Source organism: Bos taurus, chromosome 2, assembly GCF_002263795.3.
Source record: "Bos taurus isolate L1 Dominette 01449 registration number 42190680 breed Hereford chromosome 2, ARS-UCD2.0, whole genome shotgun sequence".
NCBI classification, from domain to species: Eukaryota; Metazoa; Chordata; class Mammalia; order Artiodactyla; family Bovidae; genus Bos; species Bos taurus.
In genome coordinates, this window is record NC_037329.1 from 56,669,781 (window position 1) to 56,692,195 (window position 22,415).

General features: G+C 36.0%; 1 protein-coding gene across 1 annotated transcript in view; it reads left to right on the forward strand.

Annotated features, from left to right (window-relative positions):
- Window positions 1–22,415, forward strand: part of LRP1B (LDL receptor related protein 1B) — a 315,853-nt gene that overhangs the window by 197,294 nt on the left and 96,144 nt on the right. Inside the window, exons 34-36 of the mRNA XM_059878468.1 lie at window positions 1,770–1,943; window positions 3,826–3,951; window positions 13,435–13,599. Coding sequence (XP_059734451.1) covers window positions 1,770–1,943; window positions 3,826–3,951; window positions 13,435–13,599 — 465 coding nt within the window. The remainder of the gene's footprint in view (window positions 1–1,769; window positions 1,944–3,825; window positions 3,952–13,434; window positions 13,600–22,415) is intronic.

Consider the following 22,415-nt stretch of genomic DNA (forward strand, 5'->3'; position numbering starts at 1 on the left):
AGGTAATCTTCAAAATCCTTCATGCCAAACTTCAACAGTGTGTGAACCATGAAATTCCAGATGTTCAAGCTGGATTTAGAAAAGGCAGGGGAACCACAGATCAAATTGCCAACATCCACTGGATCATAGAAAAAGCAAGCTGCTGCTGCTGCGAAGTCACGTCAGTCATGTCCGACTCTGTGCGACCCCCATAGACGGCAGCCCACCAGGCTCCACCGTCCCTGGGATTCTCCAGGCAAGAGTACTGGAGTGGGGTGCCATTGCCTTTTCGAGAAAAAGCAAGAGAGTTCCATAAAAACATCCACTTCTGCTTCATTGACTATGCTAAAGTTTTTGATTGTGTGGATCAAAACAAACTATGGAAAATTCTTCAAGAAATGGGAATACCTGATCACCTTGCCTGTTTACTGAGAAACCTGTATGCAGGCCAAAAAGCAACAGTTAGAACCAGGCATGAAACAATGGACTGGTTCCAAAGGGGGAAAGGAGTAGGTCAAGGCTGTATATTGTCACCCTGCTTATTTAACTTTTATTCAGAGTACATCATGTGAAATGCCAGCTGAATGAATCACAAACTGAAATAAAGATTGCCAGAAGAAATATAATTGACCTCAGATATGTAGATAACACTACGTTAATAACAGAAAGAAAAAAGGAACTAAAGAGCTTCTTGATAGAGATTAAAGAGGAGGGTTGAAAAGCTGGCTTAAAACTCAAAATTTAAAATACTATGATCATGGCATCCAGTCCTATCACTTCATGGCAAATGGAGAGAAAGTGGGAGAGGTGACAGACTGTATTTTCTTGGGCTCCAAAATCACTGCAGACAGTGACTGCAGCCATGAAATTTAGACTTCCTGCTTGGAAGAAAATCTATGACAAACCTAGACAGCATATTAAAAAGCAGTGGCATCACTTGGTCTATAAAGGTCCAGATAGTCAAAGCTATGGTTTTTCCGTTATCATGTATGAATGTGAGTGTTGGACCAGAAAAAAGGCTGAGTGCTGAAGAATTGATACTTTTGAATTGTGGTGCTGAAAAAGACTCTTCAGAGTCCCTTGGTCAGTAAGGAGATCAAGCCAGTTAATCCTTAAAGAAATCAATCCTGAATATTCATTAGAAGGACTGATGCTGAAGCTGAAGCTCCAATACTTTGGCCACCTGATGCAGAGAGCTGATTCACTGGAAAAGACCCTGATGCTGGGAAAGTTTGAGGGCAGGAGAAGAAGCAGGGGGACAGAGGATGAGATGGTTGGATGACATCACTTACTCAATAGACACAAGTTTGAGCAAACTCCAGGAGATAGTGAAGGACAGGGAAGTCTAGTGTGCTGCAGTCCACGGGGTCACAAAGAGTAGGACACAACTGAGCAGCTGAAATACGAGAAAATGAGACTTTTGTGAACTGTTTTTGTGCAGTGGTTATCAATGTTATGTAAGCTTTATGTTTGTTTGCAAACTGTACAACAGAAAAGATTACTCTGTATTAATAAGCCCCCCAGGAAATGCTTTGTGATGGTAAAATTGATTAAAGTGATGATGGAAATGTTTGGTGTGTTCTTAGTGATAAGTTTAATATCTCACATTTTTACTGCTAATAAATCAGTCATCAATTTTATAGCTAATATTAAAAATATTCTAATTCTGAAAGTTTTTATGAACGGGAATAAGATTTTTGATACGATCTTTGATAAGTTTAGTTTTCTTAAGACTGACTGACTGACTTTACATTTGCAACTTTTATAACTTCACTTTTAAAAAATTCTAGGTTTGTTACATCCACATAGGATTGATGTCTTTGAAGATTATATATATGGAGCAGGTCCTAAAAATGGTGTGTTTCGAGTACAAAAATTTGGCCATGGTTCAGTAGAGTACCTAGCTCTAAATGTTGACAAAACAAAAGGTGTTTTGATTTCTCATCGCTATAAACAACTAGATTGTAAGTATAATATTTTATACTATTTTCTATCTTGGCAAAGTTACTTTCTTATGATTCTCAAAATAAAGAATTTTTAAATTCAAAACTCTTTTCGTGGCTTAACTCCAGTAAGTTAAGTCACTTTAATTTTGATTGCACCAGACTTTTCAAATTATCAAAGGCAAGATATAAATAATGCAAAAGTTTCTATTTCCGCTATAACAGATATGAAAATTTCAGGATTTGGTTGTGTTTTCTTGGAATTAGAATAAATTTGTTATAAAAATTTCTCTCATACTATGTTTTTCTTTCTAAATTCTTAATAAAACCTGATATGTCTATAGTTAAACCATGCAAGTAAGGAAATTTATCATTAGCCTTTTCACTCACTGATAACCAAGTAACAATTATAGATCTAACATTTCATCTTTAAAGGTATCTGAGGATATTGTTCCCAAGAATTATATTTTCTCTGATTGTTTATGATTTTTACTGCTACTTTCTCTCCTAAAAAGAGAGAAATATTTGACATTGGTATCTTGAAAGATATGTTTCAAGCACAGCCATAAAAATATTGAAGAGCAAAGAAATAAAATGTAGCTGAAATTCAAGTGATCTGAGTTTATGTATCAGTTCACCCTTCAAAATATTGTTTAAGATTTACTTCTATTAATAATTATCCCTTATGGTGAATAAAAAGGATTTAATTTCATTCAGTATGATCTGGAAAGGAAAGAATTGTATCAAATGAGTTCTGGAATCAGGTTAAAACAACATATACTTCGCTAAAACCTTCTTCTATTCACACTTTTGCTGCTCTTTACCAATGATCTGACACATATCGTTCCAAGGTTAATATGAGGACATCACCCTCTCAACCTCTAGTTCTGTCTGATTCGTATTCATGGTCAAATATTCCCACCTTCATAAAAAATCTATAAAGTCTGCCCTAAGTATAATAGGTACTTGAGTAGTGGTTCTTACACAATGAAAGTGACTTTCATAGTCACCATTTCACTTTCTTAATGTCATTTCTGTTTCATTCTAAGGACAGATTCTGTACAGAAAGCCACAAAGCAGCTGTTGCTATAGAGGATACTGATTGGATAGAAATTTAGACAAAAATAAATGTGGTACCCATTTATCCATGCACACATCTGATGGAAAGGAAACCACATAGACATGTTTTCTAGAGAGAAAAAACCATGTTTTGTTTGTGTTCTAACAGACAACTACATATAGATTGTAAGCCTTTGTAAATATCAGAGGGAGTTGTTTATGTCTGTTAAACAGGTCTTGAAACTATTTAAAATGAGAATTAGATCCCCAAGACTTCAGTTGGCTTGACTTTTACAATAGTCCTAAACTGTACTTCTGTGTCTCAGATCAACTCTTTTGCCAAAGGAAAAGTGACAAATTATGTGTTTGATTTTCCTCTCCCTCATGGAAAATGTAAATTAAGATACATTTTCTATTAATAATAGATGCTGGGTTGTTTTTATTTAGTCACTAAATCATGTCTGACTCTTTTGTGACCCCATGGAGGCATGCAACCCCCTAGGCTCCTCTGTCCATGGGATTTCCCAGGCAACAATGCTGGAGTGGGTTGCCATTTCCTTCTCCAGGGGATCTTCCCGACCCAGAGATCAAATCCGAATGTCCTGCATTGGCAGGCGGATTCTTTATCACTGAGCCAGCAGGGAAACCCTTAGACATTAGTTAGTAATTTCTTTTCATCTATAAAGGAGTACTGGAATATTGAAATAATATACTCCTGGTAAAAAAAAAATTGATGTTATTTCTTTTCAACATTGCTAATTCATCATCTAACCTTGTTGAATTTTATGTTTTTGAAACCTATTGTATTTATAATTATGTTCTTTTTTTGTTTTGTTTTGATCAGTACCCAATCCATGCTCGGATCTAGCATGTGAATTCCTCTGTTTACTGAATCCTTCTGGGGCCACTTGTGCATGCCCAGAAGGAAAATATTTGATTAATGGTACCTGCAATGATGACAGCTTGTTGGGTAGGTAAACTTCATTATTCTGTAAATAATGAATTACTGTGTAGAATAAATGTTCACAACTACTGAAAGTGAGCAGAATTAGCTACTCAGTAATCACTGATATCATTTCCATGATATCACTGGTTCGTGAGTGCCTATATAAGCTATTATTTTCTCTGATAATGACTTCCTATTAGTTGATTGTACATTTATTACAAAGCTGCATTGAGCACCTACCATGCATGAAAGAGTAAATTAAGAGACCTTTTTATATAGCTCTTGTATCAGTTAAGATAATGATATTTCTGAGGGTACCATTCAGCTGTTAGTTTAAACCAAACTACCAAATCCATTTATCCATTTAGTAACTTTATATTTAACAACTTCTGTGTGCCAACACTTATTTAGAAACTAAGACTTAGTTTCCTCTGTAAAGTCTGATTAATAATAAATACTACTACTCTTATTAATAATAAATATAATAAACATTTTGAGAACTTATGAGCAAATATAGCATTAATTTAGAAACCAAGAACTAAGTTAGAAGCAAACTGCAAATGTTTCAGTTTATGCTTTAGAAGGTACCAGTTGGAACAAACATTTAAAACCTGAAACATTATTTCAGATGCTGGAGTGTATTAAATAGCAAAACATAAAAAATCAAAACCAAAAATAGTGTGTTGAAAAGGGTGGGGGAAGAATTGTCTCTGGGATATCCAGACAGACTTCAATAGTTTATTCATATTCAAGACATTAGCCATAATGGGAAAAAATGCTAAGAAAAAAGAAAATCAACACATTGATTTTATGTCACAGACAAAAGCACAATGCTCCATAATCACTTGCAGGTCACAGCAAACGTTTTTCCGATGAGACACACACTTAGGATCTCTTCATAGCAGGGCTTCCTACCTGTTGCATTAATGTTTCTCTGTTAGAATGAACTCTGTGTGTGAACACAGAATCTTTGTTCTCTGTCAGCATCTCTATGCCCATACCATTGTCTCCTTGTTCTCTGATGAGCGTTATATGCCATCTAAACACTTTTGCATTTCCTAAGGCACTCAGTGTCTAGAACTGTCATAGCTTTTTTATTTAGTATATATTTTAAAGTACTGAATATCCATAGCTGAAGATCTTCCAAAGATGAAATGATGAATGTCACAAACACCAATAAATAGATCTTTATGGGAATGGTGATATAAGCTACAGAGGAGACAAAGTTCAAACTGTTAGGAAAAATTTGATGATTATCCAATTAGAGATAAGATTAGAATTTCCTATAGAATATGACCTTAGAATAAGATCTGCAAAGACAGATTAGATTTAGGTTAGGTAGGAATGAATGAAGAGGACATTGAAACAGAAGAAACTGTCTGAAAACTCACGAAACCATTGAATGTAAAGAAAATAACGAGTCATTTATTCCAGTTAGTATGTCTGATGTGCAAAGTCTGCTGTTGGATGGTAGGTTGGAACATGCTTAATGGAAAGCTAAATGTGAATCTTGATTGGTCTTTTGGAAGAGTATTTTAGTGCCAGTCATTGAAAAGGGATGTTCTCCCTAGTATTAGGAGGAACCCTTCCTCCTTACCATTTCTCCCGGTCAGAGTTTGCATGATCTCAATTGTGATGACAGAATAATAGAATTATATGCACATGTTCAAACATTATCTGGTGCATTTTTCACTCACTACTCTGACACAGTCATGCAGGTGAACTGTGTATGGCCACGAGTTCTACTTCAGTTCAGTTCAGTTGCTCAGTTGTGTCTGACTCTTTGTGACCCCATGAACTGCTGCATGCCAGGCTTCCCTGTCCATCACCAACTCTCGAAGCTTGCTCAAACTCATGTCCATCCAGTTGGAAATGCCATCCAATCAACTCATCCTCTGTCATCCCCTTCTCCTCCTGCCCTCAATCTTTCCCAACATCAGGGTCTTTTCAAACGAGTCAGCTCTTCACAACACGTGGCCAAAGTATTGCAGTTTCAGCTTCAACATCAGTCCTTCCAATGAACACCAAGGACTGATCTCATTTAGGAAGGACTGGTTGGATCTCCTTGCAGTCCAAGGGACTCTCAAGAGTCTTCTCCAACATTAGAGTTCAGAAGCATCAATTCTTTGGCAATTGGCTTTCTTTATAGTCCAATTCTCACATAATTGCAAGACTCCTGGAAAAGCCATAGCTTTGACTAGATGGACATTTGTTGGCAAAATAATGTTTCTGCTTTTTAATACACTGTCTAGGTTGGTCATAGCTTTTCTCCCAAAGAGCAAATGTCTTTTAATTTCATGGCTGCAGTCACGATCTGCAGTGATTTTGGGGCCCCCCAAAATAAAGTCTCTCACTGTTTCCATTGATTCCCCACCTATTTGTGAGTTCTACATAACATCTCGGAAACAGATTCTTCAAAATGTCAACAACTCCTTCCTTGTAGACGATGTACCACATTTTCACTAGTTCCAGACAACCATAAGCAGTGTTCTCAAAGAGCCTCCTGTGCACTGTCTACTTACACTGCTGTTGGGGTGGGAAAGACTCCTGGGAGAGAGATTTGTACTCTGCGTGGAAGCACACAACTTATGCTACTAGTGTGACGTTTACATTGATTTGGGTGTTAGAAGTTTTTTGTTTGTTTTTTTTTAAATTACCAAGTTGCAGACAGCTTTTGTTGTTTCTCTTTTATAAATAAATAAGACTGTCTCTTCTATATAACCTCCCTTTTGCCCCTTTACTTAATCTGAATGTCCTTGTAGTTGTTTAGTCACTAAGTCATGTCTGACTCTTTTGTGACTCCATGGACTGTAGTCCCCCAGGCTCCTCTGTCCACAGAATTCTCCAAGAAGAATACGAGAGTGAGTTGCCATATCCTTCTTGAGTACATCTTCCCAACCCAGGGATCAAATCTGCATCTCCGACTTGGCAGGCAGAGTGAGCCTGCCTCACTCTGAGAGCCACTGAGCCATGTGGGAAACCAATAATACAAAAAATTAATTCAATAATCCAAAATCAACAAATACATAGGAAGACACTCAAAATTCTCCAAGCTAGGCTCCAACAATACGTGAACCATGAACTTCCAGATGTTCAAGCTGGTTTTAGAAAAGGTAGAGGAACCAGAGATCAAATTGCCAACATTTGCTGGATCATTGAAAAAGCAAGAGAGTTCCAGAAAAACATCTACTTCTGCTTCATTGATTTTGCCAAAGCCTTTGACTGTGTGGATCACAAAAACTGTGGAAAATTCTGAAAGAGATGGGAATACCAGACCACCTGACCTGCCTCTTGAGAAATCTGTATGCAGGTCAGGAAGCAACAGTTAGAACTGGACATGGAACAACAGACTGGTTCCAAATAGGAAAAGGAGTACGTCAAGGCTGTATATTGTCACCCTGTTTATTTAACTTCTATGCAGAGTACATCATGAGAAACCCTGGGCTGGAGGAAGCACAAGCTGGAATCAAAATTGCTGGGAGAAGTATCAATAACCTCAGATATGCAGATGAAAAATTGAAGTATGGAGAGGTTCAATTGACTGTCTAACAATACTTAATAATGGTAGTACTCTAAGGTGGACCTAGGCATTCCACAGTCTTCATCATCATAATGCACTCTAGTGCCTCCAATCCACCCAAAGTATCCATGTCCAGAGTAATTGGAAAATACTAGAAATAACCTGCAGAAAGTGCCCAGCACAATGCCTTGCAAAAAGCAGACATACAGCACTCTAATATAAACCTGTCATGAAGGTCGCAAAAAAAATTAAGTAATTTTTTTTTGGTAAAGAATCTGCCTGTAGTGCAGGAGACTCAGGTTCAATCCCTGGTTCAGAAAGATGCCCTGGAAAGGGCATGGTGATCCACCACAGCATTCTTGTCTAGATAATTCCATGGACACAGGAGCTTGGTGGGCTACAGTCCATGGGTTCACAAACCGGCAGACATGACTGAGTGACTAACACTTTCACTTTTCACTTCCCAAGTTTTAAATGAGGAAGCATTTTATCTAAATACACACTTAACCAAAATCTTAAACTCTTTTAGAAATTTTAGTTTTATGTTTTCAACCCGACCTGAAAGGCATGATTACAGAAAACACCTCAACATTTATTTTGTAATTAAAAAAAAATCTTATATATTAAATAATGCAAGTGTTAAAATTATTCACATTGGCTTTTATATATATAAGCTGTGGTAATGGATGACTTGGAACACTTTGGTTAAGTATATAAATAAATGGAGTTTAGAATTATTGATTAGTATAGATAAAAGCCAATTAATTTTTCCTGACATTTGATATAGCTAACTTTTTCAGCTCTTTATAATTGCTTGCCTTTCTTTAGCTGCTATTGTTAAATGATGAGCACACTGAGTATTTTTAATCTTCATGTAGGAAATTTGAAATTCAAATGTTACCCATTCTTGGAGAAGTATTCAGTTACTCTTCCCTACAGTTGATTATAATTGCTGGAGCTTGGCTTCTGGGGGCAATTTAGATATTGACAAAAGCAGCTTCCATTTTCATTATAGAACTATTACAGTTAGGTTTTGAAAGACTGTAACTCCACTTTCATTTCAACAGGCAGTGTTATATGTTTAAATTTCTGGTGCCTAATGAGGCACATTATAGAAATGCACATATCCTACCATGTAGAGATTCTGAATATATATGTGTTTTGCATAGACCATCCATCAGTGAAACTGCGCTCTCCCATAGTAATCCTAGGTGTGATCATAATACCTTTAATAGTTATCTTCACTATTCACATTCACAACTCCACTTAGGATGTTTCATGCTAAAAGAGTTAGAAATGTTTCGGTAAATTTTATTCTAAGTAAATGTTATTCCCACTCCAGATCTTTCTTGAGAGTTTGATGTCTATATTCAACCCTTGCTAGAGATTCCCACTTCATTTAAATAGGTATTTCCAATTTAATACATTCAGAGATAAAACACTTTAGGTCCTATTGCCCCTTAGTTTGAAACTAAAGGATTATCTTAGTTTTTCCTTTCCCTCTGATGTGATTTTTATCTTCTAGTTATTTTTAGAATGTGTCTACTTTTATCTATCCTACATTATTTTAAAGCCATCATCTTATCCAGCCTGGACAATTTAAACAGAATCCTAATAGTCCCCGTGCTTTCAGTTTAACCACATCATTACACTCATTCTTAGACATTCTAGACTTTTCAAAGACTTAACACTACTTTTGAGGAAAAGTCCAACATCCAAGAATCTCCTGTGACACACTGCTTATCTCTTCAAATTCACTTGTCTTTCAATTCCTTCCTTCACACTCTGTAATCCAGTCCAGTCTTAGTAACTTTCACTGAGTCCTTCCAATGCTCACCTTCTGGCTTTCATAGATTCCATTCCATGTGAGCTGGATTCTCAGTGCACCTCATCTGCACTCAGAACATAATGCTCACTAAGATTGTCACTTGGTAATTTACCAAATGAGTGCCTCAATTTCCTGTTGAAATTTAGCAATACATCTTGTAGACCCAGATTGCAGGTCTCCATCCTTGAACTATTCCAGTATGGTTAGAACTCAGACTCTCAATTGTGTGTATGTGTATGGTATTTACTTATGTACCTCAAAATTTACAAAGCTCTATAATTTTACTCTTACTTTCAAGTGTCTTATTTAATATTCACAACAAATCTATGAGTTAAGTTGTACATGTGTCATTAAGGCTACCTTAAAGTAGAAATAACTAAGGCTTGGAGTGTTTAACTTATGTATAGTAAGGATCAGATCAGATCAGATCAGATCAGTCGCTCAGTCGTGTCCGACTCTTTGCGACCCCATGAATCGCAGCACGCCAGGCCTCGCTGTCCATCGCCAACTCCCGGAGTTCACTCAGACTCATGTCCATCGAGTCAGTGATGCCATCCAGCCATCTCATCCTCTGTCATCCCCTTCTCCTCTTGCCCCCAATCCCTCCCAGCATCAGAGTCTTTTCCAATGAGTCAACTCTTTGCATCAGGTGGCCAAAGTACTGGAGTTTCAGCTTTAGCATTATTCCTTCCAAAGAAATCCCAGGGCTGATCTCCTTCAGAATGGACTGGTTGGATCTCCTTGCAGTCCAAGGGACTCTCAAGAGTCTTCTCCAACACCACAGTTCAAAAGCATCAATTCTTCGGCGCTCAGCCTTCTTCACAGTCCAACTCTCACATCCATACATGACCACAGGAAAAACCATAGCCTTGACTAGACGGACCTTTGTTGGCGAAGTAATGTCTCTGCTTTTGAATATGCTATCTAGGTTGGTCAGAACTTTCCTTCCAAGGAGTAAGCGTCTTTTAAATTCATGGCTGCAGTCAACCATCTGCAGTGATTCTACAGCCCAGAAAAATAAAGTCTGACACTGTTTCCACTGTTTCCCAATCTATTTCCCATGAAGTGGTGGGACCAGAAACCATGATCTTCGTTTTTGAATGTTGAGCTTTAAGCCAACTTTTTCACTCTCCACTTTCACTTTCATCAAGAGGCTTTTGAGTTCCTCTTCACTTTCTGCCATAAGGGTGGTGTCATCTGCATATCTAAGGCTATTGATATTTCTCCCAGCAATCTTGATTCCAGCTTGTGCTTCTTCCAGCCCAGCGTTTCTCATGATATACTCTGCATAGAAGTTAAATAAGCAAGGTGACAATATACAGCCTTGACATACTCCTTTTCCAATTTGGAACCAGTCTGTTGTTCCATGTCCAGTTCTAACTGTTGCTTCCTGACCTGCATACAAATTTCTCAAGAGGCAGGTCAGGTGGTCTGGTATTCCCATCTCTTTCAGAATTTTCCAGTTTATTGTGATCCACACAGTCAAAGGCTTTGGCATAGTCAATAAAGCAGAAATAGATGTTTTTCTGGAACTCTCTTGCTTTTTCCATGATCCAGCGGATGTTGGAAATTTGATCTCTGGTTCCTCTGCCTTTTCTAAAACCAGCTTGAACTTCAGGAAGCTCACGGTTCACATATTGCTGAAGCCTGGCTTGGAGAATTTTAAGCATTACTTTACTAGTGTGTGAGATGAGTGCAATTGTGTGGTAGTTTGGGCATTCTTTGGCATTGCCTTTCTTTGGGATTGGAATGAAAACTGACCTTTTCCAGTCCTGTGGCCACTGCTGAGTTTTCCAAATTTGCTGGCATATTGAGTGCAGCATTTTCACAGCATCATCTTTCAGGATTTGGAATAGCTCAACTGGAATTCTATCACCTCCACTAGCTTTGTTCGTAGTGATGCTTTCTAAGGCCCGCTTGACTTCATATTCCAGGATGTCTGGCTCTAGGTCAGTGATCACACCATCGTGATTATCTGGGTCGTGAAGATATTTTTTGTACAGTTCTTCTGTGTATTCTTGCCATCTCTTCTTAATATCTTCTGCTTCTGTTAGGTCCATACCGTTTCTGTCCTTTATCGAGCCCATCTTTGCATGAAATGTTCCTTTGGTATCTCTGATTTTCTTGAAGAGATCTCTAGTCTTTCCCATTCTGTTGTTTTCCTCTATTTCTTTGCATTGATCACTGAAGAAGGCTTTCTTATCTCTTCTTGCTATACTTTAGAACTCTGCATTCAGATGTTTATATCTTTCCTTTTCTCCTTTGCTTTTCGCTTCTCTTCTTTTCACGGCTATTTGTAAGGCTTCCCCAGACAGCCATTTTGCTTTTTTGCATTTCTCTTCCATGGGGGTGGTCTTGATCCCTGTCTCCTATACAATGTCATGAACCTCATTCCATAGTTCATCAGGCACTCTATCTATCAGATCTAGGCCCTTAAATCTATTTCTCACTTCCACTGTATAATCATAAGGGATTTGATTTAGGTCATACCTGAATGGTCTAGTGGTTTTCCCTACTTTCTTCAATTTAAGTCTGAATTTTGCAATAAGGAGTTCATGGTCTGAGCCACAGTCAGTTCCTGGTCTTGTTTTTGCTGACTGTATAGAGCTTCTTCATCTTTGGCTGCAAAGAATATAATCAATCTGATTTCGGTGTTGACCATCTGGTGATGTCCATGTATAGAGTTTTCTCTTGTGTTGTTGAAAGAGGGTGTTTGTTATGACCAATACATTTTCTTGGCAAAAGTCTATTAGTCTTTGCCCTGCTTCATTCCGTATTCCAAGGCTAAATTTGCCTGTTACTCCAGGTGTTTCTTGACTTCCTACTTTTGCATTCCAGTCCCCTATAATGAAAAGGAGCAGAACTAGGACCTAAAACCAAATCTTACTATATCAGTTGTCACTTTGTTTATACCACGTATATATATAGTGCCTCATGAGAGAGTACTTCATATTACAAATGCAAAATTTAGTAATGCCAACCTGAAGCCTCCCTACTTGAAAAAGTATTGGAAGCTGTTTTGCAATGCCAAAAATATCAGAATTTGTTTGACACTGCTGATTGTCTCTATTTATGACAGTAGTTATGATACTTGAATTGTTGTCATTTAATGTCACTAAGGCTCTTTAAGATGTTCTTGTGATTATTGCAGTCATATATTCAAGCTGCTGCTATGTCTAGGTCAGTGTATCTTGGGTAAAGAATATAAGCTGTTTTGACTTCATACAAAATAAGAATGACTTTAGAAAAAGATATTTTCTGGATAGACTGCTTCTTAAATTATTGTTAATTGTCTTTGTTCCATTGGGCATTGTGCCCTGGTCTACATAGAGCAGTATTTCTAATGGAGAAAGAGCCATGTCTATACATACAGAAAAAATCCAGAAAATGATTCCAAACCAATCTTTATCATAAATCAGATTCATCATATTTTTAAAACTAATTCTGTGACCTCAAGGAATGATCATCATTTCCTTTTCAAAGCCAAAATGTATTATGTAGGCAAATTATGCCTAATCAGTTTATATATGGAAATAGATGTTTCTGACACTTATCACCGCCTTCTATCAAATCTAAGTAACTTTTTGTTTTGTGTGTTTGTAAATATAAGTATGTACATCAAAGAGTATTTTTTCATTTAAATGTTTCCCTATACTATAAATTATATATATATATGTATTTGTTTATTTCTATATGAGCACTATACTATATATATTATATGTATGGCTATATATACTATAATATTTAGCTTACATATTTCAGTTTGGCTTAATATCAGACATTCCTTGAAAAATAAGCCATATTTCCCCATACTGTGAAAAAACACTTATTGGTTGGAAAATATTTTATTTTTAGAAAGTTTCAGTTAGTTTTATTGTTTAATATTTTAACAAATATAAAAAATGGTAAATAGCGCTTTAAGCCTGAGAAAGAATAAAAGTTAATTGAACACTTGTGTTCACCTTCAACAATAGTTGAAATCTGATTCTCTATTTTCAGATAGTATTTTGTTTCTTCTACTTTTATATTAGGTGTATTTAGTTTTGGAATTTTATGAAAAAAAAAAGTCAAGTCTTAGTATTTAATTTTTATTTGAATTTTTCTTACTCTACCATCTACTGAATGGCATGCTAATTTGTACATTTCTTCTTATAACCAGATGATTCATGCAAATTGACTTGTGAAAATGGAGGAAGATGCATTTTAAATGAGAAGGGTGATTTGAGGTGTCACTGTTGGCCTAGTTATTCAGGAGAAAGATGTGAAATCAACCACTGTAGCAACTACTGTCAAAATGGAGGAACTTGTATGCCATCAGTTCTGGGTAAATAATTGAATGGTATTGTATGTGCAAATAATGTGCAATTTTCCTTACATGTGAAAAATATATAGAAAATACTTAATGTTGAATTATAATGAATATCATTCCCAGTGTCTTAATAACAAATATAAAAATTAAGTCTAATAATTAATTCAAAATAATCAGTGGCAATTGTTCTAAATTGAGTATATCAAAGTTCAAGTCACAAAAATTAATAATAATAATGAACACTATCTTGTGTTAAATGCTTATCATTGACAGGGCTCAGGGCTTATAGATATTCTGACTCTGGCTTAAAATGATGAGGCAAAATCAGTTTTACAAGCCTTATCTTTTTGACTACAAAATATATATATTTATAATCCAAGTTTGCCTAATGTTAAAACTCATGTCATTAAAAATTAGATTTATTTGAAATATATACATACTATATCAGTATATCTTATAGTATCAAAAATTCCATCTAAAATCAAAACTACTCTGTTGATATTACAATCTAGCATATTCAAAACATGTTGCTTTGGAAATATCAGGTTACTACATATTTGGATATAAAAGAGATTCTTATTAATTTATGCTATAACTGTGCTTGGAAAAAGTGTTTTCTACAGCTCATAAGTGAACGTTAACATATATTTCTCTACTGACTTGTATTACATTTAAAATATGTTCCTACTGGGAAAAGAATCAACCCTAATGCATAATAAAAATATACTTTTCAAATCCCAATATTAGTGCAAAGGAGATTGTGCAACAATTAGAATGCAATCTATGCACATTCAGTTCTTCTACAATAAGTGCAGATTTAGATAGTCAGATGGAAAATCAATTCATATGTTCTTCACACCCACTACATGGTTAATTTTCATCATACTTGAATTTCTCGCTGCTTCTATTGCTTGTTATTCTTTGTGGTATTTAGAATAACGATAACTGAAAGAGCCACATGAAGAAGTATTTTCAATGGCATTCAGGAGCAGCAAGCCATTTTCTGACTTACATTCTCAGAGTAAAAACATTTCTATTTCTTTAATAGTTTTATGCTTATAAATATTTTTGATATGATTAATTGATAATTAAGATAATTTTAACTACTTATTAGAATTCTAAACAAGAATTCATCAGGTTGATTAAATTAAAAAAGGCATTAGGAGTCTTACTACATATATTCATTCTGCCTGAGGGGGAGCCAGTCCACAAAGTATATTCTATTGCCATTGGAAAAGCTGTGTACTGAGACCTTCAATGAATATGCAAATGAAAATCTATTGAATATGAGGTAAGAGGGTGTGACCTGTAATTATATTTTACAACACACATACTGCTTGGCTTTAGGGAAGATGCTTTTTTATGCAAATGAGGTGTTTAGAGTTATTTAGCTCTTAATTTTCTCATTAAGATAATCTTTGGGTTGCGACCAGATGAGTTTCTTATATTTATCTTTGGAAATATTTAAGCCAACGAAAGGGTTTGACACTCCAAACTATGGCTACCTATTCAACCTGAGATGGATCCAAAGAGAAAAGTCTCTTTGAAACGTTGAACTTGCTATCCTGACTTGAGCTATATAAGGGCTTCCCTGAATCTACCTGCAGTGGAGGAGATGGAGAAAGGAAGGGCCACCCACTCCAGTATTCTTGCCTGGAGAATTCCATGGACAGAGGAGCCTGGTGGGCTACAGTCCACAAGGTCACAAAGAGTCGGATACAACTGAGTGGCTAATACTGTACTGTTCTGTGAGCTATATATAAATACAGCACAACTTACAATGTTTCATTCAAATCATTTGTCCAGACCTTGCTGCATTCTTAAATCCACAATATATCAAGTTTATCTATTCATTTATCTGGAACCCATACATTATTAAGTTTAATATTCAGTGTATTAGATCTTGACTTATCTAGAAAGTACATTCAGAAAAAATATATGTTTCTAATTAATAATGCAAATGAGTTCTCATATGAATTCAACTTGATATATAGCCATGTAGTTATTGTCTTATAGCAACAAATAATAATAATATGATAGTTAATTAAGTCTTTTACAATGCATTTATCACTTTTAAAAATGTGGTTTTGTAAAACATTGTTTGGTATTATGGACTGTAGAACCTCATTATCTCCACACAAGTGTTAATTTGTAAAACAAATCCCAGTGGGCAGTTCATGGATTTATTCATTGTTGGTTTACTTACAGTTAAGCCTTTGGCAAATTCCTATGTGGACACTATATATCTAGGGTTTGGGGCAGCCTTAATTAAAATTTATAAGTTTATGACAGTTGTATATAACTATAATAATTGAACAAAGGAAATGTCACCAGTTAATTAAAGGCACACATCTGAGAGGCATAATTAAAATTCTGCATGTAGAAATGAGTTTTTCCTCATTCCTTAAGGTTTTTGTAATGAAGAAAACTAAAACTAAAAATATATGAGTTGTATCCATATAGGAAGGTACTACAAAATGAAATAGATTGACATTGACTATATGAACAAAGGTCCATGTAGTTCATTTCTGTGACCTGCTCATAGGAAGATACATTTAAGATAAAGTTTGCCTTGGCAGAGCAATGGAAAATAGAGTAAAGCATTGACTTATTCAGTCATTTTTTTATGGAAAATAGAGAATAATTTATGAAATTATATTTTCAACACTGCTACAGGAGGGTATTTATATTATGTGCACAATTAATCTTCATGTTTATGAATATTAATTCTCTAAGATATGTTCACACTATGTGATATTTTCTTACTGTTACAGGTCTGTTATTTAGATTTTGAGTGTTTATATCAAAATGAATAAACGTTTTCTACACAGTCAATTTAGACGAATAGAGCAAGAAATTTTGTAAATTTGGGGCAATATTCTCAAATAGTCCCACTCATAAAAGTTTAGAATTATGCCTAAAGGGAGGCAATTCTAATTTGGAAAATGTGAAAATGTATAAAATTGGCTAGATGAAGAGGTAATTGTGCAATTTTCTATGGTAAGAAATACATTGGTATTGAGCTATTTAAATGAATTCAACAAGAAGAATGCAGAGGCCCTCTTTGTGGTGCTCTCTGTCACCACATCTATATACTTTAGGAATGAAAATTTTATTCCCAAGAATGAAGCTGGAGGAAGGAAGTCTCCACTGAGGAAAGAAAAATTAAATGAAAGTCTTACTGCAATAGGAAGGGCCCTTACAGTAGACAAGTAGATGGAGATAAATTTCTATCCCATTCATTCAAGATCTTTCTGTCCAGGTCAATGCCCCAAATTTGATGGTAACGTATATGACTGTCATCAATTATGATCAAGTTTGATGGCCCTAAAAGTATTTGCTTAAAGGCAAATTAAGCTAGGAACTTGTGAACACCCTTCAAACATTGTGAAACTGATAATGAAACTATATCCCAATATATCTCAAGTCACCTATGTACCTGGGATGTGAAGTACACAATCACTTGATTGATATCTTGATAAAGGTTGAACATACATATAAACCGTCCTTTGTTTTTCTTTCACTTTTTATTTAAACAAGAGCTGTTTTTAATTTAAATTAAGTTTGATGTTCTAACTCCCTTAACATATTAAATAGATACTGATTATATTTAGAAAGTTCTAAGAGCTGGATATTTGGTCCTATTTGCTTTTTAAGAACCCAAGAGAATAAGTTGAAAGTATAAAACTGAAAAAATAAAATAGTGCATATAGTTTAACAAATAAGTGACATAGGAATATGCAGCTTTAAATAAATAATGTCACTTTTAGACACATGTTCCAAAGATTACATAATAAAAAGCAAAATATCTGGAAGTGAAAATGTTCATAAAATAATTTTGGAGATAAAAACCTGAATACAAGTAGTTAATATATAAAATATAGCATATCTAAAAGATGAATGATATATGATAAAAACACCATAACTGAAAACTATATAATAATAAAGAAAAATAGAGAAAAATCACATTGTATTATAAAATTTAAAAGCACAAGAAAAAAGCTTGTTTATCTAATATAGAAAAAAAACACATACACAATAGGTCCTTCATTACACTTCTGTTGTTTTCTAAATGTTCCACCATGCTTTCTTTTTAGAATCAGACAATACTTATTAAAAATTAAAATAACACTAGTTATGATCATTGTCAGGATAATGATAATTTATATAGGCAAATATATATATGTAGGGTTGCTTACTAAGTGCCATGCACTGTATTTGGTCCTTGAATTTTTATAACAGACCTATGAGAGAATGAAAGTAGGGTTCTCTCTAATTATGCATCTGGCTGTGTAAGTCAAATTTACTGGTTCATTTGGACCATATGGTGAGAGCAACACTAAACTATTTAGTGTCAGAAGGCTTGAGTCGGCTTACTTGTATTCATGGAAAAGACAAAAATGTTTCAATCTCATTTCCACAATGCTCGCTGAGAATGAACTTTCCAGAAGTATAAATAGATTGTGACCTACAATTTGAAACATGTCAGAATATATTAAGTAGTAACTGGGAGGGAGCTCAATAAAGCCCAGTTCTTTCTTTTCCTTGTCAGGCTTTGCTGCATAGTTCTCTGTAACCTTTGTGATACTTAAGTAACCCGACAGCTATAGTCAACTTCCTAAAATTATGTATAAATGGGCACTCACTTTCAGTCCAAGAAAACATTATATTAAGTGGAAAATAGAATGTCAAACCTCTTTATCAAAAAGACTAGTGATTTTTTAAAGCATTCAAAACTTTTATTACTTGAATCTAACTGGAAGTGAAGACAGATTTCACAAAGGAGAGTAGTCTTGGGGGTTAGAGGTTAGGAGATAGGCTTTCTGATTACATTGCAGTAAGTAACTGAATAATGCTATGGTGATTTATCTCTCAGCTTATTATTTTATTCTGTGGGAAGAAATAAGAATGTAGCTTTTGCCCAAATAGTAAAGACTTTGTGAGTAAAGAATAGGTACCTTTTACATAGTACTTTCAGAGAAGAACATTGAATGTAAATATGTTTCAATATGTTCTGCAGCTTAAATGTCAATGTCAATGAAATGCTTTTATTGCTCAGACAGAATGTGTATGTCAAACTAAATAATGACTGTATACATAGAAGACTAGTCAGGTATAAAACATAACCAGGGACAAAAATTTATAAGCACAAGATCAAATTAAATAGGGTAAGCAGTGTGGTTCACATAGGCAAATAAGTATGAATGAAGTAAATTGCTTAAAAAAGAACCAACCAATGATGTTCACTAGCAGTTATCTACCTATCAAAAATAACAAGTACAGTCATAGTCTCTTAAGAAATTCACATTTAATCACTTTCGCCAAAATTCCTTCATGGCAATCAATCACACATTTTTTTTCTTAAACATATATATTTTTTAATTTTTTATTGAAGTATAACTAATTTATAATGTTGTGTTAGTTTCGGCTATACAACAAAGTCATTCAGATATATGTATATTCTTTTCCCTTATAGGTTACTACCAAATATTTAGTAAAACACATATTTTCAAATGGTGAGTTTAAGTAGAAAAAAAGGGTTATAATTTATTTGTCCAATAGTGAGCAGAAAGGTTATTTTGCCTACTAAAATCATATAATATCAATTAAATCAAACTGATGAATAACATTTTTATAACCAACTTAAAAACTGTTTGTTTAATAAGGCTAGCTTTTAAAGACACACAGAATTACACAAAGTTATTGAAAAATATACCTTAATAATACATATAGCTTAATAATAGTCAAATGAAAATACATGCTTTTAGAAACATAATTTTTAGTCAAGCTACCCAGCAAATTTTGCTCTAAAATTACTAAGTATGTGGTAATGCTATATTGAATATACATTCAATAAGTATACCATTTTGAAAATTTTACAAACATAATTATTGTCATGTTTACTATAGTGGCTACTGTAACTGAATTATTAATTCAAATGTCAAGGATTCTTGTAAATTCCTAAATTGTAGTTTTACTTAAATTGAAACACTTCATGTGGCATATTTTAGATGTAAGCTAGTGAGTGTGATTAAATAAGAAAACTAATTTTGAGAATCTAGATTATTTCAGAGTTAGTTCCCTAAGACATTATCTATGATCACTGAAAATCATCAGCATTGTCTCTGCTCATATCAGACAAATTACTGTGAGTATATAATTAAAGATAGTGTACATTTAAAGATTCATTTATCTAGATGTAAATCATAACCATGTCATATAAAGTCAATGGGTCATTTAACAGGGATTACTAATAAATTTTTCAGAGAAGGCAATGGCACCCCACTCCAGTACTCTTGCCTGGAAAATCCCATGGATGGAGGAGCCTGGTAGGCTGCAGTCCATGAGGTCCTAGGAGTCGGACACGACTGAGCGACTTCACTTTCACTTTTCACTTTCATGCATTGGAGAGGGAAAGAGCAACCCACTCCAGTATTCTTGCCTGGAGAATTTCAGGGACGGGGGAGCCTGGTGGGCTGCAGTCTATCGGGTCGCACAGAGTCGGACACGACTGAAGCGACTTAGCAGCAGCAGCAGCAGCAGCAGGGAAACAACTGGAGAAGGCAATGGCACCCCACTCCAGTACTCTTGCCTGGAAAATCCCCTGGACGGAGGAGCCTGGTGGGCTGTAGTCCATGGGGTGGCTAAGAGTTGGACGAGACTAAGCGACTTCACTTTCACTTTCACTAATAAATTTTTATAAAACTTATGTAATTACTTATCCATATAATAGAGAAGATTTCATTGTTGTTATTATATTAAAATTTGCTATGTTGAATTGATGTATATAGATCTACAGGTAGATCACCTGTAGACATTTTTTGTTCAAAAGAATGAATATGGAAAAATTTGCATCAGGAATCCGTATGGAGTTTCTTAACAAAGGCAAGTATAGTACTAATAGTAACGGCAAAACCAAATACTACTATTACTGTTAATAATAAATCTACCAATTTTTGAGTACTTGTTATGTGGCAGGTATTTTGCCAAGTGTTTTACCAGCACATGGTAGGCATTGCTCACATTTTATAAAATGAGATGCAGAATGAGATCCAGTGAGGAAATCTAAATTTTCCAAAGCTGCATAATTAATAAATAGCTAACAAGGCTTCTTTCTTAGGTCTACCTGACATTAAAAAAAAAGGAATTTAACTTTATTACAAATTTATATAATTGCTATTAAATATTCTTACAAAGGGCTTCCCTGGTGACAGATGGTAAATAATCTGCCTGCAATGTGGAAGACTTGGGTTTAATACCAGGGTTGGGAAGATACCCTGGAGAAGGGATTGGCTACCCACTCCAATATACTTACCTGGAGAATTCCATGGACAGAGGAGCCTGTTGGGCGGCAGTCCGTAAGGTTGCAGAGTCAGACATGACTGAGCAACTAACACTGTACTGTATTCTTATGAAATATTTTAGAACCAACCATTTCTATTGAGACTGTGATTTTTGCTATATAAGGGCCATGCAAGAACAATTAAATTTAAACAACTCTCTGAAATTCCAAGGTATTTCCATTTTTTCTTTTGAGCATTATCATATTTAGTTGTACTGATGGATATTGGTTAATAATATTTACCATTGATTATAGGCAATGGCACCCCACTCCGGTACTCTTGCCTGGAAAATCCCATGGATGGAGGAGCCTGGTGGGCTGCAGTCCATGGGGTCGCGAAGAGTCGGACATGACTGAGTGACTTCACTTTCACTTTTCACTTTTATGCACTAGAGAAGGAAATGGCAACCCACTCCAGTGTTCTTGCCTGGAGAATCCCAGGGACGGGGGAGCCTGGTGGGCTGCCGTCTGTGGGGTTGCACAGAGTCGTACATGACTGAAGCGACTTAGCAGCAGCAGCACCGGCAGCACCAGCAGCATAGTGGTTGTAGTAGATATAATGGTCATCTCAGTTAAATTCACCCATTCCAGTCCATTTCAGTTCGCTGATTCCTAGAATGTCGACGTTCACTCTTGCCATCTCCTGTTTGACCACTTCCAATTTGCCTTGATTCATGGACCTGACATTCCAGGTTCCTATGCAATATTGCTCTTTATAGCATCAGACCTTGCTTCTATCACCAGTCACATCCACAGCTGGGTATTCTTTTTGCTTTGGCTCCATCCCTTCATTCTTTCTGGAGTTATTTCTCCACTGATCTCCAGTAGCATATTGGGTACCTACTGACCTGGGGAGTTCCTCTTTCAGTATCCTATCATTTTGCCTTTTCATACTGTTCATGGGATTCTCAAGGCAAGAATACTGAAGTGGTTTGCCATTCCCTTCTCCAGTGGACCACATTCTGTCAGCCCTCTCCACCATGACCCGCCTGTCTTGGGTGGCCCCACGGGCATGGCTTAGTTTCACTGAGTTAGACAAGGCTGTGTTCCTAGTGTGATTAGATTGACTAATTTTCTGTGATTATGGTTTCAGTGTGTCTGCCGTCTGATGCTGTCTTGCACACCTACCATCTTACTTGGGTTTCTCTTACCTTTGACGTGGGGTATCTCTTCATGGCTACTCCAGCAAAGTGCAGCCGCTGCTCCTTACCTTGTACAAGGTACCGGTATCTCCTCACCGCCGCCCCTCCTGACCTTGAACGTGGAATAGCTCCTCTAGGCCCTCCTGTGCCCGCGAAGCCACAGCTCCTTGGACGTGGGGTTGCTCCTCCCGGCCACTGCCTCTGGCCTCTGTTGAGGGGTAGCTCCTCCCGGCTGCCACCCCTGACCTCAGACGTGGGGTAGCTCCTCTCGCCATTCCTGCACCATCACAGCCTGGCACTCTCGGCCGCTGCCCCTGACCTCGGATGTAGGGTAACTCCTCTTGGCC